General features: G+C 44.2%; 1 protein-coding gene across 2 annotated transcripts in view; it reads right to left on the bottom strand.

The window, feature by feature from the left end:
• PPP2R2B (protein phosphatase 2 regulatory subunit Bbeta) overlaps positions 1-21,520 on the bottom strand; it is a 260,646-nt gene that overhangs the window by 33,197 nt on the left and 205,929 nt on the right. For both annotated transcript variants that reach the window (XM_058543417.1, XM_058543408.1), the window contains one exon: positions 9,506-9,670. In XM_058543417.1, coding sequence (XP_058399400.1) covers positions 9,506-9,670 — 165 coding nt within the window. The remainder of the gene's footprint in view (positions 1-9,505; positions 9,671-21,520) is intronic.

Consider the following 21,520-nt stretch of genomic DNA (forward strand, 5'->3'; position numbering starts at 1 on the left):
GAGTAGGTATTTAATCAATCTTGGTTGATTAAGTGATTTCTGGAGTCCAGGTTAAGAGGTACAGGTCTGGATCAAACCCCAGCTCTGTCACTTGTGCTTTGGTGGCCACGCGAGTATCATGCCCCTCTTAGCTAGTTTCCTCATCTGTAGAATGTGACTAATAAGAGTGTGCACCTCAAAGCGTTGTCAGGAGGGTTGAAGGAGCTCACACCTTGGCTTGCTTTCTGGATACAGTAAAATGTCATAGAAGTTAGCTGTGATTATGGCTGCTGACATTACTATACCTGCCACTATTGCTGCTCTCCCTCCTGTTCCTGCTCTTAAAGACATGCAGGGAAGGGAAGCAGGCTGGCATCATCATCCCAACCATAACTGGCATGGAGCTCACATCACAGGCCAGGCACCGTTCTAAGGCTGCACGGTGTTATCTCACTTAATCCTCACAAGCACCTGTAGGTAAGTGCTGCCGCTACTCGTACTTTACGGATGAGTAAATTGAGACACAGAGAGGTGAAGTAACCTGTTTAAGATCACCCAATCAGGCCATGGACATGGACTAACAGGGGACAGCATGTAGACCTTCCTCCCCCATCTTGGCCGTGTCTCTCAATTCACTCACTACTGTCAGTCTAGTTTGACAGAAGGGAAGAAACAAAGCAAAAATGTTCTGGGCTGTGCTTACAGGGAATGCTATAGACTGAATGGCCGTGTCCCCTCAAATGTTGAAACCTAATCCCCAATGTGATGGTATTTGGAGGTGGGGCCTTTGGGAGGTGATTGGGTCACGAGGGTGGAGCCCTCATGAATGGGATTAGTGCCCTTAGGAAAGGGACCCCAGAGAGCTCCCTCACGCCTTCTGCATGTGAGGATACAGCAAGAAGAGGGCCATCTATGAACCAGGAAGCGGGTCCTCACCAGACAACGAATCTGCTGGTGCCTTGACCTTGGACTGCCCAGCCTCCAGGACTGTGAGAAATAAATGTTTGGTGTTTGTCACCCAGTCTGTGGTATTCGATTATAGCAGCCCGAATGTACTAAGACAAGGAACATCATGCCAGGCTCCACACTGCCTTGCCCGTCCAGTACCTAGGGCAGGTGCTGTCAAGGGTGTGTGTGTGGGGAAATCATGATCTTTCCACCCTGGAGCTAAGGCACCAGCAGGGCTCTCCTGTTATCCACCAACTTTCTCCCAGTTATGGAAGTAAGACAACAGCCTTGGAGGGAGCTGGAAAACAGGAAAGCTGCCTGCATTTCACTGCCCTGATATCACCCCTTCCACATTCCCTGGCAGTCTTCATCACACACTCATCTTCACACTGCTGTGTTCATGGGGGGTGGTGTGTGTGTAACTTTGCGTCCTGCTTTAACATTTATCCTAAGCATTTCCCACTTGCTCCGTCTTTAACTGTGTCCACAGGTCGTGGGCAAGGTAACTCTCTGTGGCCCTTCATGGAACCCGTTCTCTATTCCCACTCCCATTTCAGGATTTCACCTGGTGCTTTTATGCTGTTAAAACAAAATCTATTTATTCAGGAGTACTTTTGAGTAGGAGACAAGCTCCTTAGCCCCTCACAGCCTCTAAAATCAATTAACATCCCTTCATTCAGAGAGAAATTATGTTTCTGCACCACAGGAAAGGATCCAGGCTTCGGCACCACAAAACACACAGACAGCCGTGGGGAGGTGTAGAGACTCAACGCACAGGTTTTTATCGCCCGGGTCCTTCAGTTCCCCACCGCCATCAGTAATAGCCACATGCACTGTGCTCATGATGGGTCAGGGGCTGTGCTGAGAGCCCCGTGTCCACGATCACTTTCACCCCTACCACCTGGAGGAAGTGTCAGCATCGGCACCTTGTCCGGGCCGCCTGCGGCGAGTGAGCCTGGATCCACGCCTGGAACTGTCGGCTCCAGGGCCTGTGCCCTCGATTATTTTCACGTCTTCTGCTATGGGCTGAATTGTGTGCCCTCCCCACCTCCCCCAAATTCTTATGTTGAAGTCCTAACTCCCAGGACCTCAGAGTGTAACAGTATTTGGAGATAGGGTCGTTAAAGAGGTAATTAACTTAAAACGAGGCCATTAGGGTGGGCCCTAATCCAATCTGACTGGTGTCCTTATAAGAAGTGGAGTCTTGGACACAGACACATGCAGAGGGAAGACGCTGTGAAGACACAGGGAGAAGATGGTCGTCAGCAAGCCAAGGAGAGAGGCCTAGAACAGATCCTTTCTTCATAGCCCTCAGAAGAAACCAACCCTGTTGACACCTTGATCTTGGACTTCTAGCCTCCAGAACCGGGAGATGATAAGGTTCTGTTGTTTAAGCCACCCAGTCTGTGGTACTTTTTGTCACAGCAACTCTAGGAAATGAATACACCTTCTTTCATCTGTCTTTTCCCATCTGCCTGCCTTTCTACCACAGATGTTCACTGAAGCCCCATTCGTAGCTGGGCACTATGCTAAGTGTTGATAATTCATTGGTTGGTAAGATAAATAAAGTCGCTGCCCTCATGGAGATTACATTTCAGTTGGGGAGACTGACAGGAAGAAAAGCAAACATCTATAGATGAGCACTATGAAAGAAAGAAAAATAAAACAGGGTGATGAGATAGAAATAGAGTGCAGATGGCGTGAACCGAGAAGTCTTCTCTGAGGAGGAAACATTTTCCCAGAGACCTAAAAAATGAGAACAGTCCAGACAACTGAGGGGCATGGCAGGAGAGCATTCTAGGCAGAGGAAGAGCCTGTGCAAAGGCCCTGAGGCAAGAAAGGGCTGGGTGTGTTGGAGGCACAGGAAGGAGCTGAGGTTGGAGAGATGGGCAGGGACCAGATTCATGCAGGGCATCGCAAAGGAGTTCAGATTTAATTTCTCTTTCCTTTCCTAGGTTGTCATTCATCACACCTGGCCAGTTTCTTCCCTCAAATCTCAGTACTCATGCACTGAAAGGGAAAAGCATGATGCAGTCCAGCCAGTTGCTGCTGCCATCAACACCCAATTGTTTCAGACATTAGAATCTCAAACTGCAAACATAACCCTTGTTGCTACCGCCAGAAGCGATAGAAAAAAGAGAGAGAGATGAAGGAGAGAGCCATCCCTTCCAACCCCTGCTGAGTATGCAGAGTGAGGGACATATGGAAATTAATATATGCAGCTCTGATAACACGAGTCTCCTCGGCATTTTGATTAAACGCCGACGGTTACTAAATACTCTCCTTCTCAGAGCTCACCTCCGAAAGCCAGTGTTGCTTTTCCTTCTTAACCCTGATGAACTGTCTCAATTCCATCCGCACACCTTGGCTGCACCATGGCCCACCGCAGGCTGGCGTTTGAGGAGGATGGAGAAAATCAATATGAAATGTCAGGCGACAGGTCAGATTGAACTTGTTTTCCCAGCCGGCAGGAGCTGGGGCCGCTGCTGCAGCAGCCGAACAAAGGGACATGTGCACCGAAGAAGGTCGGCACTTTGGACGAGTCAGGAAAATGAATTTCGTTCGCTTCTTAATTAGATTAGGAGGCTGGCGGCTGGCAATTCAGAGCGCTGCTGGGGTGGGGATGGGGCGCGGGCAGCAGGGCTGTGGCAGACGCCTGCGTGCCTCTAGCAAGCTACTGGGCCTCCCTGGGGACTGTCCCTTGGGCTTTGCTTCTCTAGGGCTGCATGGGACCTAGGCTGGAGGGAGGAGCAGCCCCTGGGGGTCCCTGGGGATGTGGCTTGCCAGGCCTCCTGCTTCTGCAGGCCCGATGACTCTTCCTTGTTCCCTTCCTAGGTATCTTCTTGGTCTTTAGGTCACAGCTCAGCAGTCACTGCCTTGGGGTGCAAAGTCCCTGTCACATCCCCTCATAGCATCACGTGCCTCTCTTTCATACCACTTATCACAGTTGCAATGTCCTAACTGTTTGTGGTTCTCTGATTAGTGCATCTTTCCTCTTTACACAGTGTGATGGTTAATTTTATGCATCAACTTGACTGGGCCATTGGGTGCCCAGATATTTGGTCAAACATTATTCTGGGTGTTTCTGTTAGGGTGTTTTGGGATGACTTTAACATTTAAATCGATAGACTGAGTAAAACAGATTGCCCTCATTAATGTGGGTGGGCCTCATCCAATCAGTTAAAGGCCTGAATAGAATAAAAAGGCTGACACTCTCTCAAATAAGAGGGAATTCCTCTGCTTGACCTCTTCCAGTGGAGACATCAATTTTTGCCTGCCTTTGCACTCAAATGGAAACATTGGCTCTTCCTGGGTCACAAGCCTGCTGGTCTTTGGACTAGAACTGTATCCTTGGCTCTCCTGGGTCTCCTGCATTCCCACTGCAGACCTTGGGACTTGTCAGCCTCCATATTGCATGGACCAAATGGTTATAATAAATCCCACACATATACACACACACACACACATATACACACACGTATGTGTATTGTATATATATACATATGAAAGAGAGATATCTCCCATTGGTTCTGTTGCTCTGGAGAACTCTCACTAATACAGACAGTGAGCTCTAAGAGGGAAGAAACCAGGTCTGGTTTTGCTCACCATTGTGTCCCCAGAGTCTGGCACAGTAGCTGACATATAGTATGTGCTCCACAAATACTAATTAAGTAAATGAATAGTGGGGCTTCATACATTTGGGGAAAAGGTTGGAGTTTCAAGTACCGTAGAGCTGCAGGGCTGGCACAGGGGTGTTCAGGAGGAATAGCTGTGATAACTGCCGTTTATCGACCCCTGTGTGCCTGCCGGAGTGCTCAGCTCTTATACACATGATGACATTTTCTTCTGTCTTTATTATTTCTACTTTCAAAAGAGGAACTTGGGGCTCAGAGGGATTAAATAACTAGCCCGAGGTCACACAGTCACTGAGTGTCAGAGCTGAGTTCTGATTCCAAAGCTTCTACTCTAAACCATTGTAGTTCTAGAAGTTTCCCAGGCCTTGTCTTTCTTCCATTTTGAGTTCCGAGTTCATCAAGTCTCCCAGTCAGCTTAGTTCTCAATGTCCAGAACTCATGTGCATCCGTCTGACTCCAAAGCCCAGGCTGGTGTCGGCCTCACTAGGCTGTGAGCACACCGGGCCTTCTCATGCCATCTCTGACACCCACTTTGGGTCGGTGGCCCGTCAAGCCCGGTTCTACCTTCACTCACCAGAGAGGCCTGCCTCCTCAGACAGCTCATGTCACCGCACACACAGCACGTCCCAAACTGAACCCCAACCCTTCACTCTCTCCCACTGTAACTTCTTCTTAGTCCCCATTCCATATGCCATTTATGTCAACCCTCAGGCATAAATTTATTTATTGAATAAATATTTATTGAGCACCTACTTATGTGTCAGGCCTTGGCAATATGATGGGAGCAAAACAGATTCAGTTCTCGTCCTCAGAGGGTTTACAGTCTCCAGGGGAAGAACACTGAACGACGAATATCCACGTGTGATGAATGCCAGTCTCTAATGCTGCTTTCATCACCCAGAGTTATTTTAAAGGAAAGTATTCCTTTTTCCCTTCCCTTCCTTTCGATTTCATAGCTACCATTTATCCAGGGTATGAACTTCCATTGTATTGAGACTAAAGCAAAACCCTGATTCTCCTAAGTTTCTTCCAACCACCACTGTGTCAATCGTCCATAAAACATAAATTCTATAACTCTGTTCTCCAGCCCAATGATCTCAAATCACTCTCCACCTGCTGGAATCTGTGCTTCTCAAACTGGGGCACATGGATGTATCTTTGGAGGTCGGGGGCAGGAGGATACGGAGGTGTACCAGGTGGTACAGGAAGCCACAGGATAAACGCTGCATCTTTTGGGGAACATCAGTTTTGCTTGAAATTTGGGGGTTGGTAGAAATGTAATTATTAAATTAAAATGAAAGTAGACATTCTATGGGAATAAAATACAAAATGCATGTGAGATTTTAAGATGGAAAAATAAGACTTCAAAGACAATCCATTGTGGTCAGCATCTCCCCTAGGGCCTCTGGCCTCTGCCGGGCATGGGCTATTTAGTCTGCTGATAGGCTGGGCCACCCAGAACACATCAGAGGTTGGATTGCCTCTGGGTGCCCTTCCTCACGGCAGCAAGGTTCACTAGCTGGCCCCGGGAGTGCGTACTTGGTGGAAACGTTTAAGAAGGACTGGCTACACAGGAGCCAGATTTTGGATATAGAGTAGGAACTCAATGAATGGATGAATGAATAAATACATCAAGGCATAAACTTTTGACTCTGATCTTCAAGGACTGACCTGATATGAACCATCAACCCTATTTGACCTCATTTCCTCAATATTCCCCTTTCACCCAAGCCCAACATTTGTTACTAAGACTCTAAAGGTTCCATGTAACTTGCTAACTTCAGGCTTTTGCCCATTCTGTGTGCACCGCCAGAAACACCCTTCTCTGTTTCCCACCTAATCAAACCCCACTTGTGCTTCAACACCACTACTCAGCCTCCGCCTTCTCTGTGAGGTCTACCCCAGATGATGTCCCACTCTCCTCTGAACGTCCTGCCTCCTAATAGTCTCCACCACTCATTTGGGTATCAATACACACACTGCCTGATACATTGTTCCTGAAATGTTTCCTGGGTACATCTCACCTCATCAGCCAAATTTTAATTCCTTGAGTGTAGGAGCTAGGTCTTACCTTTCCATTGGACCCTTCAGAGTTCTTATTAGTAACGGATATATCACAGACATGAGAAAATCATGCTGAAGGACTGACAATGAATTTTAGTCTGGCTCTGTAGTTCTCAACCGGGAGCAATTATCCCTTTGGGGATATTTCACAATGTCTGGAGACATTTTTGGTTGTCACAACTGGCCTTTGCTAGTCACATCTAGGGGGTAGAGGCCAGGGGTGCTGCTAAACACCCTACAATGCACAGCACAGCCCCTTCCCCCAAACAAAGACTTGTGTGCCCAAAATTCAATAGCGTCACTGTTAGGAAATCCTTGTCTATATTATTATAGTATCTTCCTAACTTGTTTCCCTGTCTGTTTATTCTCCCAGCCAGAACCCAACCTCCATCCCCCTGCCTTCTGTCTAAGCAACTTTTCTAAAAACTAATTCTGATCATGCTATTCCCCTGGTTACTTTAGTGGCTGTTCACTGATTTTTAGAAAAAATTCAAGTTCTTTTTCACGGCCATTATGAGCAGACTCCTGCATTCCTCCTGAGCTTCAACTCTCTTCCTTCTCCAAGTCATTCCCTGTATACCAGCCATGTCAGTCACCCCGCAGTTCCACAAACACTATGATCTTTCATGCCTCAGCATCTTTGCATATGCTGATCCTTCTGCCTTAAACACTTTTCCCCTCGTTGGCATAAGTAAGTACTGCTCAAGGATCAATACCAGCACACATATAAGCAAATATTTATTAAGCAGCTATCATGGGCCAGGCACTGTTTTAGGTGCTGGGGAAACAGCAGTGAACAAAATAGAAAAGTCCATGCCCTCAAGGAGCTGATGGTCTAGATCCACACTTTCCAATAGAACTTTCTGCAATGATGGAAATATCTTAAATCTGCACTGTCCAATATGGTAGCTGCTAGCCACACATGGCTATTGAGTACTTGAAACGTAGATAATCTGAATTGAAATCTGCTGTAAGTGTAAAATATATATGTTTTGAAGAGTTAGTATGAAAAAAAGTAAAACATGTCATTAACAATTCTTTTTTTTGTCATGTGTATCTGTTTTTTATTGAGGTTCCATTGGTTTATAACATCATGTAAACTTCAGGTATACATCGTTATATTTCGACTTCTATAGAGACTGCATTGTGTTCACCACCAAAAGTCTAGTTGCCATTCATCCCCGTACACATATGCCCCTTACGCCTTTCGTCCTTCCGACTGGAGAACCTCATTAACAATTCTTAATAGTTATTTCATCTAAGCCCCAAGACAAACCCATAAGGTGGATGTTATTATTTTACTCATTTTACATATGAGAAGACTGAGACTCAGAAAGGTTAGGGAGAGTTGGACAAAGACAGCTAATAAGGGGTGAAGCCTGGCTTTGACCCGGACCTGTGTGACTCCAGAATCCACAAAATCTACATACCACTATACTAGGCCTACCCGCTCCCCGTGCAATGCTTCTCACAGCAAATGAGCCAACGGAAATTATCAAAATGACCCAGATCTTCACCCCTCTCCTGGCTGTACACCTACACAGACGGTCGTCGCATCATTCATGTCCCATAGGAATTGAAGCTGAGAGCCGGGGCTGTGGGAGGGAAAAGTCCTCATTTCTGGCGCTCCACAGCAAACCGTAGTGGCAAAACAGCACTGGCAGAAGTGCTGGTGGACGAACACAGCTCTAGTCGCTCCTGAACATCTTGGCAGCTGCATATCATCTAGCCCGACGCTGGACATGGATTACCTCTGCCTTCCAGGCACCTTTACTCTGGGGAGCAGTTTCTTTTCTAGGAAGCCTTCCTGCTAGCTCCAGGCCCACCCCGTCTACTGCAGCTCTTGCTGGCAGTGCCCACTGACACTCGCTTCACCTGCTTACATTGGTCTTGGCCTTTGGCATCCAAGCACTCGGCCCCCACTAGCCTTGGAGCTGCTTTGCTCTGTCCATGCCCTGAAAGCTCCAGCGTGACCTGAGGGCGTGTGAGTCTGGCTGCACATTATCCCACCCCCTCTCTCTGAGGCTTTTCCTTGGCGCCCATTAGAATCACAGAGACTTTTAGAGTGCTGGTTCCCAAAGCCACAACCTCTGCAAGAAGCCACTAACCCCTCCCCATAGCTACTATTCTTTTTTTATTGAGATATAGTCGACATATAACATTATATTAGTTTCAGGTGTACAACATAATGATTTGATATATGTATATGTTGTGAAATAATCAGCACAAGTCTAGTTAACATCCATCACCACACATAGTTACAAATTTTTTTCTTGTGTCAAGAACTTTCAGGATCTACTCTCTTAGTGACTTTCACATATACCATACAGTGTTACTAACTTAGTCGCCATCCCCAGCTGCCATTCTTGATTCCTTGTATATTCTCAGCCTCCCGCACAGTCCAACAGGTCCTGTTAACTCTACTGCCAAGATCTGTCCAGAGCCCATCGCTCCTCTCCATTTCCACACCACACCTTGTCCAGCCCACGCTCATCTCCTGCCTGCATGTTGCCACAATCCCCTAACTGGTTTCCCCCTTCTACTCCTCACGTTCATTCTCCCCACAGCAGCAAGAGTGATCTTAAAACATAATTCCGATCATGTCACAATGTTATGTGACAGGGCTCATGTCTTATTCATCTCTCTACTCCACAGCCTGAGGCGAATGTTTGGGCGTTGAAGGTGAGGTTTCATCTTTATTGAAATACCAAATGTGGAGCTGAGTCCTGAGTCGGGCCAACACGTGTAGTTTCTTTACTCTCAGCGTGTCTAACGTGGGAAAGGAGATCAAAATCCTCTAGGATCCCCCCCTCTCCTCCCACGTGTCGGGGGCCAGTGGCCCATCTACCCCCATCAACCCTGAACTGCTGGCTACTCACATTTGGTGTGCCTGTCACACAGGGCCGATGCCCGCATGTCACACAGCCGGATTGTCCCTTTGCTGCTGCTGTACACGAAGGTGTTGCAGTGATGGGGGTGGAACTCGGCTGCCGTGATCACCTCCGTGAGCTCCTCCATGTTGGCTGGCTTAATGTCGACGATATCTGGCACAGACGAGTCAAGGAGGGGACCAGGAGAAGGGGGGCAGAACCTCGGGGTTGGTTACTAACAGCACCGCCTTATTTTAGTGTAACATATTCACATTTACCACACATGGTGGATCATTGTAATAACTCCATATGCAAAGAGGCAGGTATTATTGGTCCCAGGCAGACGAGGCCCAGGGTTACCCAGTGGTCAGAGGCAGTATTAGAACTCAGGCGTCCATAGTCCTTATTAGTATTTCATCCTCTGTAACATGTAGACTTCCCATTCACCATCAGTTATCTGCTCATGCAATCAGGGTGCCAAGTTGCAAAGACTTTCGTCTCTCATTTTAAAACAGTGGTTAAGAAACTAGTCCCATTTCAACTAAATAATTCAATTTATTTGAATCTTTACCCAGACTCCTGGGCTGATAAACGATAGCTATGATAGACTATAAATCCTCTTACATGAAATCTCTGAGATCTTCCTAATAACATGTTGATGATAATGAGAATAATAATAATAGCTGCTACCATTTATTGAGCACTGACTGTAGGTCAGTCATTATGCAAAGCATATCATGTATTTTATCTCATTTCATCCTTATAACAGCTCTATAATCAGCACTTTTCTTATCCCCATTTTTCAGGGGTGGAAACAGAGGCTCAGAGTATGTAAAGCAACTTGTCCCAAGTCACATGGCCAAGGAGTGGCAACACTAGGATTTTATCCCAGGTACAAAATATGTGTTCTTTAGTAATTACGCAAAATTTGTCTGATTGAAGATGTACAGGACCTCAAGTCTCCATCAGTTGTGATTCGCCTTAGAGCTTGGGTGGGAATTGAAGCAATGGAAAGAAGCCATCCGGTTGTATGGAAGGACAGTTTCAGGCTTCCATTGAATATACCCTTAGTTTTATCATCTGTTTTTTCTTTCTCAGTATTTTCTTTTTTGATCGAGAATTATTATACCTCTATTTTTTAAGACCACATCCTTGTATATTGAAATGAACATTGGGCCTCTCAATTGTGAAGGTGAATCAGTGGAAACAAACACCTTCGGTAGGGTGTCTGGCGTGCATGAGGGAGTGGGTTTGTGCTGATCCTGTCATACCCCAACTGCGAGCTTGGGGGACCTGGGTGCACGTTGGGAGGCACCTGGCTGGGGCTGAGGTGCTGTCTGAGGACCCGGCAACTTCCTGCAAAGGAAAAGCCCTCATGACGTGGATGCCGTGACATGGGAAAGCAGACCAGAATGGCTCCCCTTTTTCCTACACTTCACCACTTTCGAGCTCCCTTTGTGATGCTGCCCCACCTGTATATCAGGGTAGTGGTTTTTTTTTTTTTTTTTTTTTTTTTTGGTGAGAAAGATTAGCCCTGAGCTAACATCTGTTGCCAATCCTCCTCCTTTTGCTGAGGAAGATTGGCCCTGGGCTAACATCCAGGCTCATCTTCCTCTACTTTATATGTGCGACTTCTGCCATAACATGGCTTGATAAGCGGTGTGTAGGTCCGCGCCTGGGATCCGACCCTGTGAACCCCAGGCTGTCGAAGCAGAGTGCACAAACTTAACCACTACGTCACCGGGCTGGTCCCCATCACGGTATTTTTTACTTATTTTTTTTCAGATCAACTTAAATCAACTCACTTTTTTCTTTACATAGCCTTGTCTGAGCAGTAATCCAATATTCATAAAATCTAGGTTTAATGAGCTAGTTACACTTTAAATAATATGCATGAAATAAATGCATAACAATTAAATTAAAAACATTTATGTCTGTGCCAGGAGTTTATGTATCACATTTTGGAAAATGCTGCATTGAATCGACAAGCAGAGACTTGATCAGACTATACCATTAGATGGAGATGGATGAGAGTCATCTATGCTTTTCATGAAGTTAGCAGCATAGTCCCCTCCCTAGTTTAGATGAGGTACAACTACATGCAGTGATATTTTTAGTCATACTAGCACTAACAAAGTAGTCATTTATTATCAAACATCACCTGTTCTCCAGCTACAACTATTCCAGCATGCAATTTGTTGCAACAATGGCTGTGTATTTGGCTGTGCCTCTTTCCCCTTCAATTATGTCTTATAAATCCTGTTGGGTTCTTTCTAAAATTAGCTTGAGACTGAACTAACATTACATTTTGCTACAATCTCCTGCACCAAGCCCAGGTGCAAATATCACTTGGGTCTCCAGAGCCTATGAGTCCCCTGGATTCACATAATATACCTTTCAACTCAACTGCTGCCAGAGTTATAAATATTATTGCACATAGCACCACATGCTGGGGAGCAGGAGCCTGTGCCCCCCAGAAGGAGGCTCCAAGCGGCAGCTCTGATGTTCTCTCTAGCCTCCTGACCCATGTGTGGGCCTTGTGGTCATGACACAGGGTAGGGTAAGCAGAGGTTGGTGTTCAGTTGTTGTCAGATTTCATCACCCTCCAGAAAGAGCCTCCACACCCTACTGTGCCAGTGAGCATGTTCCTCTTTTCCCAAAATAGGGAAAGAAAATCTGGTGTCAGCTTTCTCAACCTCGACCAGTATAGCTCTAAAAACAAGCTTAACTGGAAGGGATCTTTGCTGTGTGGGAGGAGGAGGTGCCACTTCTATGGTTATTTTTTTCTCACCTAAAAATAAAGCCCCAAAGTCAGAATGTGTGAAAATGAACTGCTTAAACATATTTATGAAACCAGGAACATCCCACACCATCAAGAACACCATCATGGGGATGTGCCCACAGAGTCCACTAAGGGCTGCTGCCTCTGGGTCCATCCTCCCTCCCACCCACCCATCCTGGACCTCTAAGCCTGCCCATCATCCCTCATCCCCAGGCATCTCCCATTTGACTAGAGTGCTTGTTTGGGTCTGATTCTATGGGGTTCAGGGGATAAGCTGGGACTCTAATCCTCTTTTTAATATCCACGATGATAAGGACAACAAGGAGGATAATAATAACCACCAGTTAATGTTTATCAAGTACCATGTATTATCTCATTTGACCTTCATCTCAGCCTTATGAGATCAGTGCTATTAACTGAGGCTCATCTTCCTGCAGAGGAAATAGTGACGGAGGTTAAGTTACTCAAGGTCATATGACCAGTAGGGGGCAGAGCTGGGATTTGAACCCAAGTTTGTCTGACTCCTGAGCCTGGGTTCTTGACCACATGCCACTCTCTTCCGCTGAGGAATGGCCCTCACAGAGCCAGCCTTTCTGAGCGCAGAAATTCTGTCTCTCTTGAAACTCCCCCTGGCTAATCCGAGACGGAGATCCATCTCTTCTGCTTTGGGCCTGTGTTCTCTTAATTCACTGACCACTTTGGAGGCCACATTTTTCAGAACCAGAATTTGGATATAGCATCTGACCTAGGATTTTTGTTACCTATGATGTGATAATTTTTTCTTTTTGAACCACAAGTTGGGACAGAAACACGATTCTTGAATTGTTAACTGAGGAAGGATTTGCTGAGTTCTAGAAACATTCAGGAGGAGTCTAGTTACTCAAAATTCAATGACCTATGGGGATGACGGGAAAGTATACTTCACATCTGCATCATCTAGAAATCCAGGCCTTTTTCCTCACACTCTTCTAAAGGGAGATGCATGCCTTCGGCATATGTGGTTTTGCCCTTCGTGTTGGGCGGGAAGGAGAAAGGAGATGAGCAATGCGTGGCTCCTTGTATTATCTTGAAAATGGAACGATGCATTTTGACAGTCAATTTTCTCTTCCCTATCCTTTAGAGCTCTCTATCCAAATTATCTCCCTGTTGTTCCAAAGTACTAAATGGCAAAAGCAAAACATAGCATTGGATTCACGGCTAATATACAAGGCAGACAGCCAACAGATTGCTATTAAATTAACCCTGGGGCTTGACAGATCTGTTCTTCCTGACCCCGACAGCTCTCGGCATTCCTTATTAATGCTGAGCCCAGGCAAATTGCCTCTGCTAACAAAAGGGGTTAATCCGCCTCTCTGTTGGGACTCTGGAGGCAACTCTGAGGACAGGAGGGGGCACAGGCAGTTTGGCAGCTGAGCTCCATGCTTGGAAGGCAGAAGGCGAGAAGGTGAGGGCACCACTGTGCCAGGCAGTGGCCTAAGGCATCATTTAAAATCATAATTGAAGACACTGGGAGGTCACCCCTTAAGGGATCAGCTTCAAACAAATAAGAAGCCAGAGCCATAAATTACATCAGCAGTGGGGTGAGAGAATGGAGAGGGTTATGGCAGGATGCTAAGGGGTAGCATGGTGGCCATTTGAAAGTCATTTCCTTAATCCCAAATTTGGAAAAACCTTTCCACAAAAAAATGTCTGATGCAACATTATAAAAGAAAAAGATTGACAATAACTTAGACACACAGAAATAGGAAAATGATTAAGTAAATTTTGATCTATCTCATTAAATTGTTTATGCAATGAAATTCCAAGTCTGTTTAAAAACATAGTATGAAAAGTTCTATCTGTAGTATGATCACAATGTCATTTAAAACTTACGCTCTGAAAATGATGAGCTAAAAGGCAAGATACCAAGTGTTACTGATAGTTCTATCTGGGTGGGTCTATGAATTTTTTTTTCTTGTCAATTATCAGTTATTATTTCCACATTTTCTTTTAATGAAGTTGTAGTATTTTAATATGGAAGTGAGGTGAGGAAAGTTAGATACAAAATATATACAGTCTGATCATAGCCATGTAAAAAAAAATCAGAGAGCAAGTGAGAGAGAGAGAGAGAGAGAGCGAGCGAGAGAGCAGAATGGAAGGACATGTAGTTATATTTTATAGGGAGATTAGAGCCTAAGGTCTGGATGTAAGCTACTCTTTAGTATCTCTAGATTGTGTCCATTCATTCATTTGTTCCTTCATATATTCCATAAATGTTCACAAAGAATCTGCCAGCACTCTTCTGGGGGCAGGGGACACAGCTGTGACCAAAGCAGACCAAAACCCCTCTGATTAGTGGAGCCTATGTTCTAGTCGGGGACATGGTCCCTAAACAAGGTAAATAAATATCATATATAATATATTAGTAATAACTGCTAAGCAGAAAAATAAAGCAAGGGAGGGAGAGAGAAAGTGTACGTGTGTGGGTGGCAGGGTATATGTGTGTATCCTAGATCAAATAGGAGAAGGCTTCCTGGATAAATCAGCAGTTGAAAATTTCTTTTCCTTTTTTTTCTTTCCTTATTTATTTATTGTTCTGAGCCCTTATAGTTGAGTTAGCTAGCGTTAAGTTAAAATTGTGATGTAAATCCACTGTATATATATAAAAATTTTGTGGTGAGTTTATAGGCCATTTTATAATCTTTATAATGAATACATATTATTACACAAAGAAAACAATAAACATTAAAATAAAGTAGTTTCCTTGGCTTAGAGCCATCCATGATGAAGTTGAGAAACTGGGAGCCTCATCTCTATGGGTAAAGTCTGAGATAATATTATGGTAAAAACTGTGATTGTAAGAAAATGGGTCAGGAGATTGGGATTTGGTTTTGATTCCAGCTCTGTTTTGCTCAGAGAATGTGGGAAAGTCATTTTCTCTCTCTGGATTTCAATTTCTTTGCCTTTGAATGGGTATAATCCTATCAACTATCAGCCTCTGAGAATTTTGATTATCAAATAAGATAATGGAGAAGAAGTTATTTATTAAATGGATTTACTGTGGACTGAATAATCCCAGCTTCCAAAAAAGCATATATTTTTCCAAGGATAGCTTTTATATGACTAGTTTTGTGGGCTTCTTACTGATTTTGCTGATACTGACAAGCTTTTTTTTTTTCTTTCTAAGTCATGCCTAAACAAACCAAATACAGGAGAGCCAAGCAGGAGGCCTGTCAGCTGGCCAAGCTGGAGAGTGGACTCGAAGTTTACCTGGGTAATATGCCCAGGCTCAAAAGCAGTGGAGGCTTTTCACACAGCACCTAAAGTCTGCCAGGACCGATGGTGGAGAATAGCCTTATCTTGGCCTTGAAAACTGAGCATATTAGAGTTGGATTCCCTTTTAGGGGACATGAGTTTCTTTGAAACCTTTTTTCCTTTCCAAAGTCCAAATTTAATCTTTGGATATAAAGCAGTGATTACAAAGCATCCAGATCTTGTTAGCTGAGCAGACATGTTGCCTGATGACAACACACTGGAGACCTCCAAAGAGGACTCCAAGGGATATTCCTCTCTTAAAAGCTTAAAAGAAGCCAATGTGCAAACATCCATGGAGGATTTGCTATTGCTAGGCTCAATATGAGAGGACTGACAAAGAGACACGTGGTGCCATATTAGTCATTGTTTTTAAATATGTATTGAGCTGCAAAAGACACTGGGCTGAGATGGCTTTTATGACTGGGGGAACTTGAAAGTTCCATAACCAGACTCTTTCCTAGTCACGTAACACAGAGCTTGAAATCCCACCCTTAGAAAATATCCAATACTTCCTTCAAAGGCCAACTCAGGTGTTACTTTCTTTATGAGGCATTCCAGCCCTTCTTTCATGATTTCTGTCCTGTGTGTCCACAGCACCTTGAATGCACCTCTATGAGAACACTTAATCCATATTATTATAACTGAGTAATTTGAGACAGTGTGATAGAATACGTTTTACTGGAGTATGGAGTAAGAGAGACCTAGATTTTAATCCCAAATCCTGTGACCAGTTACATAATCTCAAATGTCTTTGAACTTGTTAACTCATCTGCAAAAAGAAAAAGAAACTACAGGAGATGATATGTGTAACATACCTGGCACTTAATACAGGCTCAAAAAATCATTTAGTCTCATCTTCCTGAGTCTGGTTGCATATCTGTCTCCCTCTGTCCACATACTCACTCTGACAGCTTTGTGATATGTTAACGTGGTTAGGCTGAGCTACAATCCTTAGAATTCCCTTTCTAGGATGTTTCTGGTTATGGTGGGCTAACAAGGTATGTTCTCTCAGGAAAGCTGGAGGACAGAAGGGAGGAAGCAGCCATTTTGCGGCATACACACACATTCTCCCAGTTACTCAATCAAATACTAATCTAGGTACTGCTATGAGAGATTCTGCAGATGTGATTCAAGGCCCTAATCAGTGGACTTCAAGTTAATCAAAAGGGAGATTATCTTTGGTGGGCCTGAATTAATCAGTTGGAAGACATTTAAAAAAAGGTTTAGGCCTTCCTTGAGGAAGACACTCCAAATGGCTGCTGAGTCTACAATTGCTCTCTCTTCCCCCTAAATCTTCCTTCCTCACGGCCATATGTGGACAAGCTTCAGCTCATGCCTGTAGTTTTCCAGCCTGCTTGGGATTTTCCATTCCTGACTGCTTGTTTTACAGACATTAGATTTGCTTGGCCAGCCCCACAACTGCAAGGCTAATTTACTGTAATAAGGCAATTTCTCTCCCTCTATATCTCTTTCTTTCCTCATCTGTGCAGGCACAACCTTCCCTACTGGTTGTGCTTCTCTGGTCAAACTCTGATTGATATGCCCACCCTCCAGATTACAGGAGCCATGATATCAGGGATGGAGTTTTATTCATCTTGGCATCTCCAGTGCACATAGTAAGTGCTCAATAAATATTTTTGGGTTTTACTTCAATTCATTCTTGTGACTTAGCAGCCATCTTTAGGCAAGGTTTTTTAAAATGTAGAAAACCCATAGTAGGTAAATAGTCCAAGATGCCAGGCTTGTATAGTGTGGATCATTTAGCCTCTGGTTTTCTTAGGAGAGAATGGGATCCAAGCAACAAGGTAAGAAGAACAGGGGGCGGGGGAAATGCTCCAAATAATAACAGATACCATCTATTGTGCCTTCTTTCTGCGCTAGGCACTCTGTTAAGTACTTTACATGATTACTTTATTTAATTCTCACAAAAACCTTATAAGAGAAATGGTATTATCATTTCCATTAACTGATGAGGAAATTGAGGATCAGAGAGATTTTAAGCAACTTGTCAAAGTCACACAGATTTCAGGAGATGAAGCTAGATTCAAATCCAGTGAATCTGACTCCAGAGTCTGCATTCCCTATACTGTTGTTCTAAGGACATTCAAGGATCCCAAGAGAAGTCTACATAGTTGGATTCCTGCCCTCTCCCCTGACAACAAGAGGCCCAAAGGGCTTGCCCTGTCGGAGGAGAAATCTCCTGTCTTATAAAGCCCCAGGTCTGATCTCAGATACAGAGGGTCAGCATCCACACAAGCAAGGCACCAGGCCTGAGAAAACCCACCAAGGCTGCATTTAATTCAGGAAGGAGGGGGCTGCCCTGGCACACACAGGCCAACGAGCTGGATGTGGCATTGGAAGAGATGCTCTCCTTTTACGCTAAATGCTAATCTGAGATATATATGTCCATTTGATCTTCTGGTAGGAAGAAAGCCACTGAAGCAACAAGGAAGAGAAGTTTGCACTAGGCCCCATAGCTTCCTTCAAAGCCTGCCTGGCAGAATCCCATTGGATTAAAAGGCCCCTGTCCATGGTACTTAGGAGTGACAGAAGCTGGAAGCCAAGAATTGAGGTTCTATGGTCCCCTGATCAGAGAATCAACTCTAAAAGGGCCTCAGCTCAGTAGACAAATGAAGCTGAGCACAGGGCTACTAAGACCAAGGTCAAAGCTGAAGCACCTCTGGAGTCTAGCTGGCTTCTCCCAGAGAAATCCTCTGTCTCAAACCTAAAGATTGGACTTCTGCAAGGTCTGGCTTCTGCTAATCTTTCTAGCCTTGCTTATACTTTGTTCCACCTCACTCTCCGGGATCCAGGCACAGTGGTCTTCTTAGATTTCCCCAAACATGTCATGCTCCCTCCTGCCACAGGACCTCTGTACGTGCTGGACCAATCTCTCCACGCCTCTTTGCCAAGTTAGCTCATACTCTTCCTCTCTCAGATCCCAACTGAATAATCAGTTCCTCAGCAGAGGCTTCTTTTATTCCCTAGTCTACATCAGTTTTCAAAAACGGCATTAACAAAGCCATATTCCCTTTCTTCACAGGACTTATTTCTGTTTGCAGTTATATACTCATTAGCGTGATTATTTGATGAAATGTCATTCTGAAAGCAGAAAATTTATTTATTTCTTTTCACTATTGTATCCCTACGGCTTAGTGCAGTGCCTGGCACAAACTAGTGCTCAGTATACAGCTGTTGAGGGCTGTATCTCTACTTTTACTTGATATGAGTCTATTTAATAGGGCCCCTATTGGACAAGGTAAAAGCCCAGCTCGACTCATTCTTAGTCTTGAGAAGAGAGTTCAAAGGATCTTAGGTATATCATAGTATTCATAAAGAAGAAATACCTTTTTATAACAATTTTCTGTTACTGAAAAGTTAGGGCTGCCTCTTGCCCTAGAATATCACTAATCTAGAAATGAGTTGTTATTGTCCTGATGTAGTTAACCCATTAAGGCCAAAGTTTGACCACTTTACGCCAGAACCTGTTACACAAGACAGGGAAAGACTGGCTATGGATGGAAGAGAGGATTCAAGACCAGGTCCCGTGAGGCTCAGAATGCTTTGCTCTGATTTGGTGCTAAACCAAGGCCTTGGACCTCAGGGAATCTGCAAGTATCTGGTAATGAGGGTATAATGAGCAACATCTTGCAAACAGCACCCGACTGCAGAACCAAAGGAGGAGCCTAGAATTGAGAAGATGACCCAAATAATGAATTCAGCATAACAGAATCCACCATTCTAACATTCAGTTTTTCAAGTTTCCTTGTCCTTTCAATGATAATCATGATGGTGTTGGTCACTGTTTATCATTTCCTTAGCAAGGTACTGCCCTAAGCATATATGTATGTGTGTGTGTATGTATATGTATACACACACGTGTATATATATGCACTTATATGGATATGTTTTCTATATATATAATTTATTTTATATATAATTATATATAATTAAAAATATATAAGTACATATTTTAAATATATGGATAAATTTTATATATATAAAACTCCTCTTAAAACATTCTCACAATCCTCTTTGATAAAGCTCCTGTCTACAGATCATGAAATAGAGGCTTGGATAAGTTAGGAAACATGTTAAAGCTCACATAGCCAGCCAGTAGTAGAGCTGGGTGAGAACTTTTAGCTCATTGGACTCCAAAGCCCGTGTTCTCAACCATAACGCCAATGTCACACCCAATGCCAGGCACCGGGAGTCATCACTTTTTTTTTAACCATATCGCAAGACCACTTGTCTTACTATTTACTTCTTTATATATACTTTGTAATTTAAATGGATTTTTCAGTATCTGCAAAATCATAGGACTGATACGATCATTGGATTTTCTAGTACTCGTTATTGTAAATACACAATTATGAAAACGGAAAAAGTCCACGTACTGCTTAGAAGCACGTTGCCCACCACCTCAGCTGTCCTCACACCACGCTTTCGGAAGCCCACATTATTCTATCCTGAACCATGCTTCTTCCGGCCTTCTTAGTGGATAAGAGGCATTCTAGAAATGGCGCTAAGCAACATATGATTTAATAAGACCTGCTGGTGGTTGGTGTTTCTCCGAGGCTGTTTTGAAAGATGGCCGTTTCCTACCCCAGAGGTGGCTGCACTTCAGTGATGAGAGGCAAAAGGCTCCCAGTTTGTACAGTCTGCTCAGTGCTTAAGGCGGTCTGGTTGAAAAGAACTATATAGATATCAGTTATCATCATTCTCATGATGATAATGATTATTTTACATATGGCTGCTGTAAGGGTGAATGGCACAGTCTCATTTGTATGCCAGCATCTGGCAGGCTGTCACACATCTGCAGAATATAACCTAAATTGTGCTATTAATACTTCCCCTTTGCATTCTCCCTAAGGCATCTGTCTTCCAAAACGCCTAAAGAAACCTCCCTCTCCCTTGAAGGCCTAGAGGCAAAATGCAGAAAATATGTCACCCAGACTGGGGACAGCAGAAGCTCAGAATGACAGAAGCTGAGCCTGAGCAGATTTCTGGCTCTTGGAAGAGATGTAAAGGGAGAAAGGAACCCACCACCCACACTCATTCTATTAACAGCTGCACTTCCAGGCAAAATCTGCAGGCAGGTTCTCCCAGGCTCAGACAGTATGTCGCGTCTGCTAGGGGATCAACAAAAGATGCCAGTCATGGTCCTGCTGGTCGGTTCTTAGTATCTCCACCACGGCCACTACCTGCTTAAAGCTGCCTTCCCTGAAAAGCCTTGGAAAACTACTGAGCGTTCTTCTGCGGTGGAGACTAGCTAGCTGGGTACCAACACCAGGTCTTTTTTTCATATGTGCAGCTATACTTTCTTCCTTGCAGTTAGCGGTGGCCATGTGACTGAGGTCTAGCCAATGGAATGCATGCTGCTTTAGCTTCTGGCTCATAGGAGTCTTCCATGTGTGGTCCTCCATAATCTTCCCATTTTGCTATCCTGATGTGGATAAGCATGGTGACACTGGGGAGCTACAAGATGAAAGGAGCCTGAATCTCTGAATCACCGATTGGAGGAGGCTGCTTGTTAATGGGGATCATCAATATTGGACTTTACAAGAAAAATAATCTTTTATGTGTTTGAGCCATTATGGGGTCTATTTTATATCAGAACATTCAGAGCTTCACTATAACTAATATACTCTTAAAGCGAAATTTCCAGGTTAGATTTCATGATCAACTGTCTACTGGACATCTCCACTTTGGTGACCTACCAGTATTTCCAACTTGACATGTCCAACCAAAATGGTACTTTCTGTATGTCAGATGGTCTAGGTACTCGGATACAGGAATGGACCATACAAAGTCCCTTTTCTTACGGAATTTACATTCAAATATGGGGAAACTCAAAATACACAAATTAAAAAACAATCTGAAATAGTGATAAGTGCTATGAAGATAACAGTGGCAGAGGGTTATCGAAGCTGTTTAGGAGTTAACGG

This window comes from Diceros bicornis, chromosome 1 (genome assembly GCF_020826845.1).
Source record: "Diceros bicornis minor isolate mBicDic1 chromosome 1, mDicBic1.mat.cur, whole genome shotgun sequence".
In the NCBI taxonomy this organism is placed as follows: domain Eukaryota; kingdom Metazoa; phylum Chordata; class Mammalia; order Perissodactyla; family Rhinocerotidae; genus Diceros; species Diceros bicornis.